At 43.8% G+C, this 17,541-nt stretch overlaps 1 protein-coding gene across 3 annotated transcripts; it reads left to right on the top strand.

The window, feature by feature from the left end:
• Positions 1–288: 288 nt before the first annotated feature.
• Positions 289–17,013, top strand: snx4 (sorting nexin 4). 3 transcript variants are annotated; one of them, XM_071355245.1, is made up of 14 exons: positions 289–431; positions 902–1,032; positions 3,360–3,498; positions 3,687–3,836; positions 4,334–4,381; positions 4,734–4,789; positions 5,197–5,269; positions 5,900–5,961; positions 6,094–6,159; positions 13,860–13,949; positions 14,344–14,443; positions 14,846–14,991; positions 15,195–15,309; positions 15,587–17,013. In XM_071355245.1, exons 1-14 carry the CDS (start codon positions 342–344, stop codon positions 15,632–15,634), a joined length of 1,314 nt encoding a protein of 437 aa, XP_071211346.1. In that variant the 5' UTR covers positions 289–341; the 3' UTR covers positions 15,635–17,013. The 3 variants fall into 3 exon arrangements, with proteins under 3 accessions (XP_071211346.1, XP_071211347.1, XP_071211348.1); XM_071355246.1 differs by having other exon boundaries at positions 15,494–15,600; XM_071355247.1 differs by lacking the exons at positions 14,344–14,443; positions 14,846–14,991.
• Positions 17,014–17,541: the final 528 nt, after the last annotated feature.

Below are 17,541 nucleotides of genomic sequence, written 5' to 3' on the forward strand. Positions count from 1 at the left end.
TATTTTACACTTTCACTGTGCGTTATAATGCAACATATTGTTATTTTGGTAACGCATACACTAAAGGGGTTTGAGTTTATAAATAGTTTATAATTATGTAATAAACAGTTATTACACAATATTTGTGTGATTATATTTTGGTTGTTGTCGAATATTGACATCCTTACCTAACCATTTTACCTGACGGTATATTTGACTATGTACACAGGGCAGGGCAGACAGCAGCTGATCTTTCTCATGACACTCAGGTGAGTTGAGGTTGGGAAAAGAAAAGGGTTAAAGTGCGCATGCGAGTTTCTGCCTGTCTGCTACATTGCTAACAAGGCAAAACTCAGGAAGAGATGATGGCAGACTCGGGACCCGAGGAAATAGCGGTGATCGGGAACACCGACCTCACATCGGCAGAACTAGAGAACAACATTAAAAACACGGTATAGCTTCAAGCCTATTCTTATTGTAAAAAAGTGAGGAATTTGGATTTTGATACTTATTGAGCCTGTTGAATGAGTTGGGTTTTCTAGCTACTGACAGTAGTACTGCAGGCCTTATCGATCCACGGAGTTTCGCGAGAGAGCCCCACTGTCACTGAGTCAACAACAGCTAGCAGGCTGTGCAGGAAAAGACAGCTAAAAGTTAAATCGTTGTAATGTCGACGCAGAGGAAAGTTAGCTAGATTGTTCTTATGGTTGGCTTGATCATTTTACCAGGAGCTAGCTTGCTAGCACACAACTTTGTTCTGATACAAAGTTAAAGGACTTTGCTAACGTTACAGTACTTATTTTAATCTGGGACCAGCTTTAGCTACCAATATTGATGCCTCATATTGCATGTAAACAACATCAAATTATACTTCATTATGGTATTGTTACCATGTTATGACTTGTGAAATATCCTCTTCCAGATGGTTGAGATTGAGAAATGGACTAGTCTTCTAAGAAAGATGGAGATCAGCGTTGGAGAGGCAGAGAAAAGGACTGGGAAGAATACAGTCAACATGCAGGAGATATACACTGTTTACCTAATTGAGACACGGTAAATATGTCTCATCAGCTCTGAATCATCTGTGTGAATGATGATTGTTATAGCCTACATCTTGCACATTTTGTGACACCACCATGAACAGCTTCTTCCACAATCACACCTACACCTCCTTGCACCTGCGCATAATTATACACATTCAGTTATTACAGATGGTCTTACCCTAACGATAATGATTCTAACATCTGACTGTTTTAGAAAAGTGACTTGGGTACACTCACTTCATTGTGAACATGTGATCTAAAGGTTTTGTTTGTCACAAACTGCACATCACACCAGCTTTCTTACTTACTTTTAGCTAGCTATACTATTAACTGGTTTCATGTCCGGTTACTCTCTTTCAGCCATAGAGAGTAGTATTTTTTTGTTGGCCAAGTCTTTAAAAGGAACCATATGTTTTTATTCTGCTTGGAGCAGGGCATGCTATTCCTCATGCGCACACATGCCCGCGCGCACACACACTGGGCCTTTGTTCACCAGTTGGCCATTGAGAGGAGTGTGGTGTAACCGGGCCCTCAGTGTAGTTAGACTGGAGAATGCCCCCCAGCCACTGATGGAGTCCTCTCCTTCCTCTCCTGATGGAGTCCTCTCCTTCATCTTCCTGCTTCTCTGCTCATCTCTTTATTTCTTGTTATCCTCTCCTCCTCTCTGCTTTGTGGTCCCAGTGTGGATTATTAGTGGAGACAGACCATTATGGGTTCTCATTTCCTCCCAAGAATCTTTGCTGCTGGATCCACGTCATATTTATAAAGTCTCTCTCTATCTTTCTCTGTCGTTCTCTCTGTCAGTAGTCTCTCGCTCTCCTCTTGCTTTATATATACAATACCAGTCAAAAGTTTGGACACACCAACTCATTGCAAGGTTTTTCTGGTAGTAGTCCCCTGGAATTGATTTCAATTAATAGGTGTGCCTTGTTAAGAGTTCATTTGTGGAATTTCTTTCCTTCTTAATGCGTTTGAGCCAAGCAGTTGTGTTGTGACAAGGTAGGGGTGGTATACAGAAGACAGCCCATATTTGGTAAAAGACCAAGTCCATATTATGGCAAGAACAGCTCAAATAAGCAAAGAGAAATGACAGTCCATCATTACTTTAAGGCATGAAGGTCAGTCAATCTGAACATTTCAAGAACTTTGAAGGTTTCTTCAAGTGCAGTCGCAAAAACCATCAAGCGCTATGACGAAACTGGCTCTCATGACGACCGCCACAGGAAAGGAAGACCCAGAGTTACCTTTGCTGCAGAGGATAAGTTCATTAGAGTTATCAGTCTCAGAAATTCAAGCCCAAATAAATGCTTCACAGAGTTCAAGTAACAGACACATCTCAACATCAACTGTTCAGAGGAGACTGCATGAATCAGGCATTCATGGTCAAATTGCTGCAAAGAAACCACTACTAAAGGACACCAATAATAAGAAGAGACTTGCTTGGGCCAAGAAACACGAGCAATGGACATTAGACCGTTGGAAATCTGTTCTTTGGTCTGATGATTCCAACCGCCCTATCTTTGTGAGATGCAGAGTAGGTGAACGGATGATCTCCGCATGTGTGGTTCACACCGTGAAGCATGGAGGAGGAGGTGTGATGGTGTTGTGGTGCTTTGCTGGTGACACCGTCTGTGACTTATTTGGAATTCAAGGCACACTTGACCAGCATGGCTACCACAGCAACTCGCCATCCCACCTGGTTTGCGCTTAGTGAGACTATCATTTGTTTTTCAACAGGACAATGACCCAACACACCTCCAGGCAGTGGAAGGGCTATTTGACCAAGAAGGAGAGTGATGGAGTGCTGCATCAGATGACCTGGCCTCCACAATCACCCGACCTCAACCCAATTGAGATGGTTTGGGATGAGTTGGACCGCAGGGTGAAGGAAAAGCAGCCAACAAGTGCTCAGCAAATGTGGGAACTCCTTCAAGACTGTTGGAAAGCATTCCAGGTGAAGCTGGTTGAGAGAATGCCAAGAGTGTGCAAAGCTATCATCAAGGCAAAGGGTGGCTACTTTGAAGAATCTCAAGTATTAAATATATTTGGATTTGTTTACATTTTCTTTGGTTACTATATGATTCCATATGTGTTATTTCATAATGTTGATGTCTTCACTATTATTCTACAATGTAGAAAATAGTAAAAATAAAGAAAAACCCTTGAATGATTAGGCGTGTTCAAACTTTTGACTGGTACTGTAAGTTTTAGCATTGGAGTTCATAGAATAGTGGATAGTACTGTACTTGGTCCCTTTAAAAGATGTATCAAATATTTACTCGGTACTCTTATTTAAGTGCAGTTGTATGACTTCAGTCCTTTCCTCTCTTCTGACAGGCCGGTTGATGCTGTGACAGAAGGTATAATCCCAGCCCCAGACTCCTTATGGAGGAGATACAGCGAGTTTGAGCTACTCAGAAACTACCTGTTGGTCACCTATCCCTTTGTCGTTGTTGCCCCGTTACCCGAGAAAAGGGTACGTGAGAACAAGGAGGATGCCTTGGAATAAATTTGTGCAATATAGTTTAGGAAGTGATATTTGTAGCATGATGTACTTACTACAGTACCCATAATGCTCTACAGCATCCAGTTTTAACTTAGTAAAGACAATGGTGTTCCATCTCCTTATCAACATAATAGTAATTCTTTGTCTGTTTCTCACAGGCAGAGATTGTCTGGCACAAGCTGTCAGCGGACAACATGGACCCAGACTTTGTGGAGAGAAGGAGGGTTGCACTGGAGAACTTCCTGCTCCGAATAGCCTCCCACCCAGTTCTCTGCAATGACAAGATCTTCTACATCTTCCTCACTGAGGTTAGTTAGCCTCTTTGTAGCCAAGCTACTATACACCATAACTGTGTGAATCGAGCGTGATTCCAATCTGTTTGTGCTGTCTTGCCAACTCCCTTGTTATGTGTGACAAGGACCATAGTGATCCCCAATCGTTAGCAAAACCTACATTCCTCCCTCTCAAGACTACAACAGTACCAGTAGCTAGTCAGATGTGCTGTTCATAGGTTTTGACAGGATATACCCTTTGACAGAAAAGAGATATCACAGACAAGGACCATTTCCTTACTCAGTTTCTTTGTAGCACTGAGAAGTGTTGTGGAAATAATGTCTTATGAAGTAGGCCTAAAGCTTAACTCTTTACTGACAAGAGTTGTGTGAGTGTTGCTGTAGTTGAAAGGATCACCTTTGCCCTTTTGAGTTGATAGTGTGACAGTGTACCCCCAGCGCCCCCATGCATCAGGCTCTCCTATCTCTGAAGGTCTTTGTCAGTCACACGGCATCCTCTCTCTGTCCCACAGGAAAAAGGATGGAAGGAAATGGTGTACGAGACAGGATTTCAAGCAAAGGTTCTCCATCAGCACTTAATGATCTCATCATGGTTGCGTTGTCATGTCAACTCTCTTAGATAAGATGCACCTTACTCAATCCTCATGTGACTTTCCAAACTACAGCAGTGCAATAAAGTATACGTTTGTAAAGTGTGTAACCTGTGTAAACAACTGCATATAGTGCATGTGTATATTTAGGACTTCTGATTTCTTTTAAACAACTTTTAATTGTAATATTTATTCTGATATGTTTTAGGTCTCAAAGGTAAACTGTTGTCTAAAATGATGCAGGTCCTCAATAACAACCTCTGATCTAACAAACGTGTGGGGAAAGAATGTGTTAGTAATTTATTGGTCTGTTTTTTTACAGGCTGATTCCAGGTTGAAAGCTATGAATGCAGCATTCAGGGTGAAGAATCCAGACAAGTAGGCCATAGAAAAGATATGTCCCAAATAGCACCCTAACCCTACTGTATATAGTGCACTGGACTCTGGTTGAAAGTAGTACACTTTATAGGGAATGTGGTGCCATTTGGGGCAGATTCACTGTTTTCTTGTCACTGTTTTCTTTTGTGTGAAGCCAACCATACACTTCCATCTTCATGTGTTGTAACTTAATTTAATGAGTCTGTCTCTACTATTCATCCCTTTGCTCTGTATTTGATGTACTTCCATACTTGGTTCTGGGACTGTGTGGGAAGTAGAGTTGGATCAGGTCAATGTAAGTTCGAACATTGACTCTTGTCTTGTTTATCTGTCTTGCTTGAAAGAAAGTGTTGATTTAAGTAGTGATAGGGTGAATTCTTGCTCTTCTCTGGCCCTGGTGTCTGCAGACGGTTTACAGAGCTGAAACACTACAGCGACGAGCTACAGACTGTAGTCTCCCAGCTGCTGAGAGTACGGGCAGTGAGTACAGGGAGCTGTCAGCATATTCACACATCTTACTGACTAGACTGACTACCAGACCTAGGTCAAATACTATTTGAAATCTTTCAAAAACTTTGAGTGTTTGGTTTAGCCTGCCAGTTTTGGAACTATTATATGGTTCCACTGAGCCAGGCAAGCTAAATCAAGCGAAGATAAAGTATTTGAAATTATTTCAAATAGTATTTGAACCCAGGTTTGTTAACTATACTCCCATACTGTCAGCTGTAACATACATTTTACTGACTAGACTAGACATACAGTGAGTGTTAACACACCTGAGCTGGCTTGGAAGTTGACCTACATTAGAAAGATAAAACACACAGCTGGTCTGTCTGATAAAAGTGGATTTGCTGCAGCTGTAACACACAGCTTCTGACTAGACTAGGACTAGACATACAGCTGGCTGTAACACACAGGCTGGTCACACTCAGCATATTCACACTTACTAGACTAGACTGACAACACTAGCACACTGACAGCTGTAGCAAACAACTTAGGATGCTTCCCAATATGACACCCTATTCCCTACACAGTACAGAAATTCACAGAAAATAGAACATAAAAATAGAAGCAGCGGAATCAAAGAAACTGTGCAAAATCTTTCTCCAGAGGGTAGCAGATCGACTGTATGGGGTGTACAAAGTGCATGGAAACTATGGACGAGTCTTCAGGTAAGACAAGTGCTGTGTTTGGAAGAAAGGGTGAAGTGTATTGCTGCTGCACTATGAACAATGTAATGACTTAATTAGTGTCAAATATATATTTGTTTCATGTGAAATATCTGCTCTGTGCTTGTTGGACAGTGAGTGGAGTGCCATAGAGAAAGAGATGGGAGACGGACTACAAAGTGCTGGCCATCACATGGATGCGTAAGTGTTTGTTTTTTAATGACATGTAACCACACAATAATCTCCCAAATAAATCCAGAATAACTTTATTGGATTACATCAGGATTGTATTGCAAGTATTTTCCTCCTCCTATCCCCTGGACATAATTTTTTTTTAACCTTTATTGAACTAGACAAGTCAGTTAAGAACAAATTCTTATTTACAATGTCAACCTACCGGGGAACAGTGGGTTAACTGCCTTGTTCAGGGGCAGAACGACAGATTTTTACCTTGTCAGCTCGGGGATTCAATCCAGCAACGTTTCGGTTACTGGTCCAACGCTCTAACCAGTAGGCTACCTGCCGCCCCAACATCAGTTTCTCTCCCTGTCAGTAGATGCATCTGAAATGGCACCCTACTCTCTATGTACCCTGGTCAAAGGTAGTTCACTATATAGTGAATAGGGTGCCATTTCATACGCAGCCAGTCTCTCTCGTTACATACAGGCTCATTGAAGGAGCTGATATAGTGATGTGTTGCACAACCCCCCTTCACCCCAGCAATGCTCTACATAGTACATGGTTTCCACTAGTTAAGCTATACAACACATTTGCCGTGTTTGATTTGAAAGCAGTTCAGGTTTCAAGCACAAGGTCTGGTGTAGCAGGTAGTCGACCATGGGGAATGGGGAGACTTGTGTTGTGAAGGTTCTGGGTTCCAGCTGAGAACTGGCTGGCACCTAGCCAGCGGCTTTTAATTTCAACTTGGGTGCTGTGTATAGTTCTCTTTGAGTATCACAAGTGGTCTTGGCCCTGTCCTTGGACACACACACACACACCACACACACACACACACACACACACACACACCTTGGTGTGGTAACATGATTAGCCCCTACCCTGTCACTGATGGGTTCCAGATTGCAAGGCTCAACTCTAGAGGTCAGGGGTCACAGAGCTGGGACAGCTGAGGCGTACCAAGGAAAGGCAGCATTTCTGTCAACGGTTGATTCCCAAATGGCACCCTATTCTCTATTTAGTGCACTACTTTTGACCAGGGCCTATAGGGCTCTGGTCAAAGGTAGTGCACTTAATAAGGAATAGGGTGCCACTTGGGACACATACAACCTAGCTTTTAAGCCCGTGGTAATGGTCATAGTGAAGACGGATCATATTTCTCAGCCAGTCTCATCCATTGTCAGGTGTCTGTCAGAGCTATAACACTGTGATATTTGAGTCTCACTTCTGAGAGGGTGTAATGAAATATAGCAGATGTATTCTTGTAGACTCCTCTTCGTCTTTGCTGCAGGTAGGGCTGGGCGGTATACCGTATTTAAGCAATAAGGCACGAGTCTTTGTAGTATATGGCCAATATGCACAACACAAAGCGTAGTGCCTGGATACAGCCCTTACCCGTGGTATATTGGCCATATACCACAAAGCCCGGAGGTGCCTTATTGCTATTATAAACTGGTCACCAACGTAATTATAGCAGTAAAAATAAATGTTTTGTCATACCTGTGGTATATGGTCTGATATATTACGTCTGTCAGCCAATCAGCATTCAGGATTTTAACCACCCAGTTATTAATTTACTATATTCACCGGTATTGATGCACAGACCGGTTTGGGTTTTTACTTTACCTTCTGTAAAGATATTTCAATGGTTGGTTTGTTAAATGTGATACACAATTTTGGCACGTGTTTTTAGAGTTTACTCTATTTTCTACTTGAGTCGTCTTTCTCCCTCACCTCTTACTGCATGCACTTAATAAGAACTGCTGCATGCCCCTTCCCACACCAAGCCCTGCCCCCGTCACTCAAGGAGAGAGCAGATGCTCGACTACGGAGTCACAAGTACTTTCTTGCTGTTCACTTTGCAGTCTATACATGGTCAGATGGATGCAACAAAATGTTGGTGACATGCTGCTTTCCACAAGCGTTTTATAATTACACTATTAGTTTGTATCTTACTGTCTGCAAACTACTGTCTGCTAGTTTGTCTTTTCTTAGTAAGTTGTGGCTAAATTAAATATTGTTAGCCGCTAATGCTAATCGCTAGTTATATGGCTAGCTTGCTAGACAATACCAACCCTACCATTACGGTGAGAAATGGGCCGGAAAACATACCTCAATGCAGCGGTGGGATATGCCACTCTACTTCAAATGTAACTTTTAACCACACTGATATATTGAGAAGATTGAAGTACTGCTAGATTTCCCAGGAAAACTGCCCTATTCGTCATCATGCTAGCTAGCAATAGCCACCGCAGCCATTTTGGAATGATAGTGTCAGCCAATCTGCTCCTTTGTTGTTCAATGTGACGTCCCATTCCATAATGGCTGCTATGGCTACTGCTATCTAGCATGAGGAAGAAAATGGCAGTTTTCTGGTAGAACTAGCAGTATTTGAATCTTCTTGTGTGGTTAAAGGTAAAATTTGGAGTAGAGTGGCATATCCCATCCCTGCATTGAGGTATGTTTACCGACCCATATCTCGCGCCGATTCCATGGTGTCTTACTGTAACCATGATTTTGTTCCGACCCCAGTGCAGCTCAGTGGAAACAAGCGTAACGGTAGGGTCGGTATCTTCTGGCAATCCGGCTAGCTAGCTTGATAAATGTACTAAGAGTCAGAGCAAACATAGTGCTTCTACACCTGCATTGCTTGCTGTTTGGGGTTTTAGGCTGGGTTTTTTGTACAGCACTTCGAGATATTAGCTGATGTACGAAGGGCTATATAAAATAAACTTGATTGATTGATTATCTAATACAGTCTGGTACCAGTGCTGGTGTAGGCTTAGAAAAGCATGTTTGTGCAACGGTATCTTCTAAATCAGAGAGGAATAGACAGGTTGGTTGTTCATCAAGGGGCAAAATAAACAGGGTTGGCTTAGATTGTTGACAACATGTAAACTATATTTCGTGTCTAATGTTTATTGAAAACCTTTGCACCAGGAAAATACATGTCTGTCAAATACATTATTACAGTTGTTGGTTGGTTAGATACCTAGTGAATTTTTTGCCATATTAGCATAGACATGACAGTCAAAACACCTCAAAACAAGACATGGTATCAATAATAAGATGAAACGAGCCACTTATGATTCCCCCATGGCAGTTTCTTATAATTGTCCATCTGTCCATCCAGAATCACAACACACAGACTTCTGCCTCATTGAATCGTGTGCATAGTTTGTGACGATTAGTTAATCCGTCTAGAGGCAAAGCATGAATATGTTAGCTAGCTACATAAAGTAGGAAAACATGTCATGTAACATCTAATTAGGGTCATCTGGAAACACTGACCAACACTTTGGTTCCCCTGTCAATAATTCCTCCCTGGCTTATTCATTTTTTGTCATGTCAAACAATGTATTCAAGGTGCTGCCAACTATATTTAATCATTCTATTCAATAATCATTCTATTTCCGTGATTCCAACAGTTAACCAAGTAGCTAGGCGTAGATGTTTTGCACATGTCATGCAGCCCTGCATAGATTAAATACATTCCTCAGCAAACTACACACAATACCCCATAATGACAAAGTGAAAACAGGTTTTTAGAAATTTTAGCAAATGTATAAAAAACAGAAATACCTTATTTAAGTATTCAGGCCCTTTGCTACGAAACTTGAAATTGAGCTCAGGTGCATCCTGTTTCCGTTGATCATCCTTGAGATGTTTCTACAACTTCATTGAAGTCGACCTGTGGTAAATTACATTGATTGGACATGATTTGGAAAGGCACACACCTGTGTATATGTAACAGTATAGCTTCCGTCCCTCTCCTCGCCCCTACCTGGACTCGAACCAGGGACCCTCTGCACACATCAACAACAGTCACTCTCAAAGCATCGTTACCCATCGCGCCACAAAAGCCGCGGCCCTTGCAGGGCAAGGGGAACAACTACTTCAGGTCTCAGAGTGACGTCACCAATTGAAACGCTATTTGCGCGCACCACCGCTAACTAGCTAGCCATTTCACATCGGTTACATATATAAGGTCCCACAGTTGACAGTGCATGTCAGAGCAAAAACCAAGCCATGAGGTCGAAGGAATTGTCCGTAGAGCTCAGAGACAGGATTGTGTCAATGCACAGATCTGGTGAAGGGTACCAAAACATTTCTGCAGCATTGAAGGTCCCCAAGAACACAGTGGCCTCCACCATTCTTAAATGGAGGACGTTTGTAACCACCAAGACTCTTCCTAGAGCTGGCCGCCCGGCCAAACAGAGCAATCGGGGGAGAAGGGCCTTGGTCAGGGAGGTGACCAAGTACCCGATGGTCACTGACAGAGCACTAGAGTTCTTCTGTGGCAATGGGAGAACCTTCCAGAATGACAACCATCATTGCAGCACTCCACCAATCAGGCCTTTATGGTAGAGTGGCCAGACGGAAGCCACTCCTCAGTAAAAGGCACATGACAGCCCGCTTGGAGTTTGCCAAAAGGCACCTAAAGGACTCAGACTATGAGAAAAAGGATTATCTGGTCTGATGAAACCAATATTGAACTCTTTGGCCTGAATGCCAAGCGTCACATCTGGAGGAAACCTGCCATCATCCCTTTGGTGAAGCATGGTGGTGCAGCATCATGCTGTGGGGATGTTTTCAGCGGCAGGGACTGGGAGACTAGTCAGGATCGAGGCAAAGTACAGAGAGATCCTTGATGAAAACCTGCTCCAGAGCGCTCAGGATCACAGACTGGGGTGAAGGTTCACCTTCCAACAGGACAATGACCTTAAGCACACAGTCAAGACAACGCAGGATTGGCTTCGGGACAAGTCTCTGAATGTCTTTGAGTGGCCCAGCCAGAACCCCAATCGACCTTCTCTGGAGAGACCTGAAAATAGCTGTGCAGCAACAGTCCCCATCCAACCTGACAGAGCTTGAGAGGATCTGCAGAGAAGAATCGGAGAAACTCCCCAAATACAGGTGTGCCAAGCTTGTAGCGTCATACCCAAGAAGACTCGAGGCTGTAATCGCTGTCAAAGGTGCTTCAACAAAGTACTGAGTAAAGGGTCTGAATAATTATGTAAGTGATATTTAGGTTTTTTATTTGTAAAAATGTACAAACATTTCTAAAAACCTGTTATTAACTTGGCATTATGGGGTCTTGTGTGTAGATTGATTTTTAAAAAATGGATCCATTTTAGAATAAGGCTGTAACAAAATGTGGAAAAAGTCAAGGGGTCTGAATACTTTCCACATGCACTTTATAACGCATCATTTGTTGTGAGAAAACCATCAGTGTCACGTTCTTGGAAATGAATGGACCAAGGCGCAGCGTGAATTGAGTTCCACATCTTTTTAATACAAAGTGAAACTAGAAACAAAACATACAAAGAAGTAGTGCCCAAACACACGAACACAAACAATATCCCACACATGCAGGTGGGGAAAAAACCTACCTAAATATGATCCCCAATTAGAGGCAACGATTACCAGCTGCCTCTAATTGGGAACCACACAAACCACCAACCTAGAAATCTAAAAACGAGATAACCCCCCCAGTCACGCTCTGACTTAAACACCATAGAGAACCGAGGGCTCTCTATGGTCAGGGCGTGACAGTACCCCACCCCAAAGGTGCGGACTCCGGCCGCAACCCTGAAACCAAATGGGGAGGGTAGGGGGGGGTGACTAGTGTCGGTGGCAGCTCCGGTGCGGGTCTTTTACCCCGCCCAGACCACGGGTCCGGCCATGGAGCCGGGTAGAACGCCGTGCCCGGACTGGGCACCGGCGCCGAGGAAGGCTCCTGCCATGGAGCTGAGTTGGCCGCCGTGCCTGGACTGGGCACCGGCGCAGAGGAAGGATCCTGCCATGGAGCGGGATTAGATACCGTGCCCGGACTAGGCACCGGTGCAGAGGAAGGCTCCTGCCCTGCAGCTGGACTGGACACCGTGCCTGGACTAGGCACCGGCGCAGAGGAAGGCTCCTGCCCTGGAGCGGAACTGGACACCGTGCATGGACTGGGCATTGGCGCAGAGGAAGGCTCCTGCCCTGGAGCAGGACTGGACGCCTTGCCTGAAAGCTCCAGACCGTGGACCGTCGTGGGAGGTTCCGGACCGTGGACCGTCGTTGGAAGCTCTGGACTGGGAACCGTCGCCGGAAGCTCTGGACTGGGAACCGTCGCCGGAAGCTCTGGACTGGGAACCGTCGCCGGAAGCTCTGGACTGGGAACCGTCGCCGGAAGCTCTGTACTGTGAATTCGTACTGGAGGCCTAGTGCGTGGAGCCGGTACAGGTGGCACCAGACTGGTGACACGCACTTCAGGGCGAGTGCGAGGAGCTGGTACAGGACTTACCGGACTGGGGAGGCGCACTGGAGGCCTGGTGCGTGGAGTCGGCACAGGTGGCACCGGACTGGTGACACGCACTTCAGGGCGAGTGCGAGGAGCTGGCACAGGACGTACCGGACTGGGGAGGCGCACTGGAGGCCTGGTGCGTGGAACCGGCACAGGTGGCACCGGATAGGTGACACGCACTTCAGGGCGAGTGCGAGGAGGAGGCCCAGGACGTACCGGACTGGGTAGACGCACTAGAGACCTGGTGCGTGGAGCCGGCACAGGTGGCACCGGACTGGTGACACGCACTTCAGGGCTAGTGCGGGAAGCTGGCACAGGACGTACCGGACTGGGAAGGCGCACTGGAGGCCAGATGCGTGAAACTGGTGCAGATGGCACCAGACTGGTGTCACACTCTTCAAGCGCGCCTGTGCGGCAGCATTCTCATCGCTACCATCTCTGTCCGGAATCTTTCATCAAATTCCTCCTCCGACTCCCAAACAGGCTCTGGCACTCTCCGCTGCTCGAACGCCAGCTCCATGTGCCTCCCCCCCCAAAATAAATCTTGGGGTTTCTGTGGCCGTGGTCCCCGGCATCATCGCTGTCCTTCCCTGCTCCTTGGCAACTCCCGTCAAGGAAGGGTCTCGTGTCCTCTCACGTCCTCCCAAGTCCAAAACTTCCTTACCTCATTTTCACGCTGCTTGGTCCTTTGTTGGTGGGGTATTCTGTCACGTTCTTGGAAATGAACGGATCAAGGCGCAGCATGAATTGAGTTCCACATCTTTTTAATACAAAGTGAAACTAGAAACAAAACTTACAAAGAACGTGAAGTCGTAGTGCCCACACACTAACACAAACAATATCCCACAAATGCAGGTGGGGAAAAAACCTACCTAAATATGATCCCCAATTAGAGGCAACGATTACCAGCTGCCTCTAATTGGGAACTACACAAACCACCAACCATGAAATCTAAAAACTAGATAACCCCCCCAGTTACAATCAGTAGAATTGAAAATGCGATAGAAACCCATTTAACTTATATTTTTTATTCGGTACAGAATTTAACTGCAAAAGTTATTTTATGTGCACTACATCATCACGCACAGCCTTTTATCCGCAACAAGTCAATTTGATGGAAACGTATGCTGATTTTTTTTTTTTTACTATTTGCATGAAAATCTGTTGCCAATTGGATGGAAACCTAGTTACTGACTGGAATGGATGTATTTTGGGTGTGTCCTTGCTGCGTGGTATTCTTGATTCCTTGTCCAACTGTACAGGGTGTGATGGATTAAAGGAAATTTATTCATACTCCCATCTCTTGCCTGCAGGTATGATGCTTCTGTGCTTCAGTCTTACTTTAGTGAGCTGATGTAGTTTCCCCCATCCTTCTGTGTAAAGGTGTGATCGAGTAAAGCAAATGTATTCATATGAACTCCCCTCTTGTCTACAGGTATGCTGCTTCTGTAGATGATATTCTGGAGGAAGAGGAGCACTATGCTGATCAGCTGAAGGAGTACCTGTTCTATACGGAGGCACTAAGGTACAGTACACCTACTGAACACCAGGACTGCTGCTGTAGGCCAAGTAAATATCACTTTATAAACCCTATTGTCAACCAAGATACAGAAAGATCATTATGCCAAATCACTAGTCATTGTGTTCTGGGTTGTGCTTGTTATGGAGGTAGCTTCACATCCTCACGTCAACTTGCCAAAGACCTGTGTGGACCACTGTTGACTTTTGCCAATGGCATACTGAATTCCAACTCACTGAGCCCCCTCATTGAATCTATTGAACAGCCCTCATGACACTGTGTATGGTGCATAATGATCATACATCTACATAGTACAGTAGCAACCACGATGAGCAGCTAGGCATCAGTACGTACATCCAGTAGCAACCATGATGATCAGCAAAGGCCTCTGTTTCTGCAGGGCAGTGTGCAGGAAGCATGAGTTGACACAGTTTGAACTGGAGATGGCTGCACAGGACTTAACCTCTAAGAAACAGCAGAAGGAGGAGCTGGTCACAGGGGTGAGTCATCACACACAAGGTTGAATCCATCGCCACAGCTAGGAAGAACCAGGTTGCATGCCAAATGGCTCCCTATATAGTGCACTACTTTCAACGAGGGCCTGTAGGGCCCTGAACTGCACTGTTGATTAAGGGCTTGTAAGTAAGCATTTCACGGTAAAGTCTACACTTGTATTCGGCGCATGTGGCAAATAAAGTTTGATTTGATTTAGGGGCATAGGGTGCCATTTTGGACATAGCCTCAGTTTCTAAAGAGACACATGGAGCTCCTCAGCAAATAATATGAGGCAATAGATTGCAAGCGCATAAATAAAATCAATTTAGTCAAAAGTTGCTGTGAAGCTTATCCAAACCTTAAAGAATGACCAGGTGGAATGTTGAGCTTTCCTTCCCTGTGTTCAGACTGTGCGGACGTTCTCACTGAAGGGGATGACCAGTAAGCTGTTTGGCCAGGAGACTGCAGAGCAGAGGGAGGCTAAGTTGCAAGTGTTAGAACAGCAGATAGAGGAGGGAGAGGAGGCTGTGAAAGAGAAGAACACCGAGAGCGAGTGAGAAACCAAAAAATGTTCTGTCTCTCACCCTCTGTCTCTCTCGCTCTCTCTATGGCTCCTTTGATTGTCCAACATGTTATAATTTAATAACTTTATTTGCTGCTTTAATCAGCTGCTTTGGAGGTTGACCAGCTGACCATTTTTAATTTGAATTTTAAGGATCTGAGAAGGTTATAAAGCAAGTCTTTCTCTCTCCGCAGTGAGTTTGTGAAGACTGCCTGGGTAGACATTGAGCGCTTTAAAGACCAAAAGAACCGGGACCTGAAGGAGGCCCTGATTAGCTATGCAATCATGCAGATCAGCAGGTGTAAAAAGGTGACACGTCCCCACAGATACTTAAAATGTATTGAGTATTCTGCCTGTACATTTTTATATTTTGTGTTCTTTTATCTATACCAAATATATCGTAAAAATACTGTATTACTGTGCTGCATAATACAACTTCCTCTGTTTTGCCCTTTTTCTTTCTCTGTCTCTCTCGCTCAATTTTAATTCAAAGGGCTTTATTGGCTTGGGAAACATATGTTTACATTGCCAAAGCAAGTGAAATGGATAATAAACAAAAGTGAAACATTCTCGCTCTCTCTCTCAGGGAATACAAGTGTGGACCAACGCAAAGGAGTGTTTCAACAAGATGTGATCTTCATTCCCTAAATAGTGTGCTACTTTTGACCAGAGCCCTGTGGGGTCTGTTCACTATATAGGGAATAGTGTGCTTTTTGGGACAGATTCCTGGACACAGTCCCTATGATCCTTATGGCAACATACTGAGAGGTGTTTTGATCGTGTATGCTCAAGAAGAAATACATTTTTATTATTTTTCTATATCTTTATCATGTCCGATTGCTAGCTGCCTTGATTTGATCGACTTGCAATTGTAGTTATTTCTCAGTGACTGTCTGACAAATGTGTTTTCTCATACAAATGTATTTTCGCTGAAAGGCTGATTTAAGGTAATTCGCCAAGCACTTATATTATTTTTTTTTATGAGAAGCCAAGAAATGTGGACTGAATCCAATTTTCCTATGCTGCCTTTTACACAATGTTCAAAATCACGTCATAAGATTAGGCTTGCAATTTTTCTATGAATTCCTTGGTTTTCCCAAAATCCAGGCTGGAGGATTCCAGGAATCAGGAGGGAACAAGCAGGAAATCCGGAATCCTCAAACCAGGATTAATGGAAAACCAGAGAATTTATTGACAGTTCCAAGAATTTTGCAACCCTACATAAGATTACAACTATTATTTAGATTTTTTTGTTATTGAACCTTTAACCATGCATGTCAATTAACAACAAATTATTATTTACAATGGAGGCAGGAGGCAATTAGACAAGTTCTATAAGAATGTGCTTGCCGTTTATTTTTCATGCATAATTCACTTATTGTGCTTTTGTCAATTTTATACTTGTGGTTGGTATATTGACCTTTGTCTTTTCTACTCTCTCAGTGCATTGTCCCAGTATACTAAAATAAGGTGTTCAACCTTTTCAGATGTTTTTGTACAACATTAAGAATGTAACCCTCCTATTTAAATGGCTTACTGTACTTTGCCATTCAAAACATACTCAGGCACTTGGCCTTAAGTAACCACTATGATGAATGGCAGGCTTGTCATTTCTGAAGAGTGGGTGGGTCAGTGTTTTGATAAATCTAGCCAAAGGAACAGGAAGGTCACACAGGAAAGACAGGATGTGATAATTTACTTATGGTAGTGTTGTGCGTGTACTGGGGATGCAGCCCAAATGACTACCTATGCTCTATATAGTGCATTACTTTTGACCAGAGCACTATGGGCCCTGGTCTAAATTAGTGCACTAAATAGGAAAGGGTGCAATTTGGGACACAACCCCTGGCCTCTTGCATCTCTGTTCACTCTAAGGGCTAGGGGAGGAGGTGCAATGTTAATCGTGAATTTGGGATGAGATCAGAGCGCGCTGGCAGGAAATTGCACTGTTTATGCGGTTGTAAGGTTGTAATCATTGTGCCAAAAATACACTAATAAATAGGAAGAATTCTAGTTTACGGTCTCTTAAAATCATGTGTGTTGTTTAAATATTTATATAGATTCAGTTAACTACTGTAACCCTTATTACTTTTACTACAAGGTAGAAGCACACAGCTGCGCTTATAGCAGGACACTATGCGCATTTGTTGATGCTGTATTTCCTGCTGTGAGGAGTGCTTTTAAATTGCAGTCCAACGATGATTTAGTCTGCATTTACACAGGCAGCCCAATTCTGATATTTTTTTCACTAGTTTGTCTTTTGACCAATCAGATCAACTCTGAAAAACTTCTGATGTGAAAAGTTCTGGTGTTATTGGTCAAAAGACCAATCATAATTGGGCTGCTTGTGTTTACGCAGCCTAACTGACCTCAGGTTTTTCCCCTGACTTTGCCACCCACCTCTCTCATACACAGCATTAATTAAGCAATAAGGCATGAGAACCCAGGAATTGACTCCCAAAGGGCTGTTCGAGGTGAAGCCAAGGGCCAATAAAAAGCCTTTTGGAGGGTGTTATCTACGATTTGCTTTTATAAAATGGT

This window comes from Salvelinus alpinus, chromosome 20 (assembly GCF_045679555.1).
Source record: "Salvelinus alpinus chromosome 20, SLU_Salpinus.1, whole genome shotgun sequence".
NCBI lineage: Eukaryota > Metazoa > Chordata > Actinopteri > Salmoniformes > Salmonidae > Salvelinus > Salvelinus alpinus.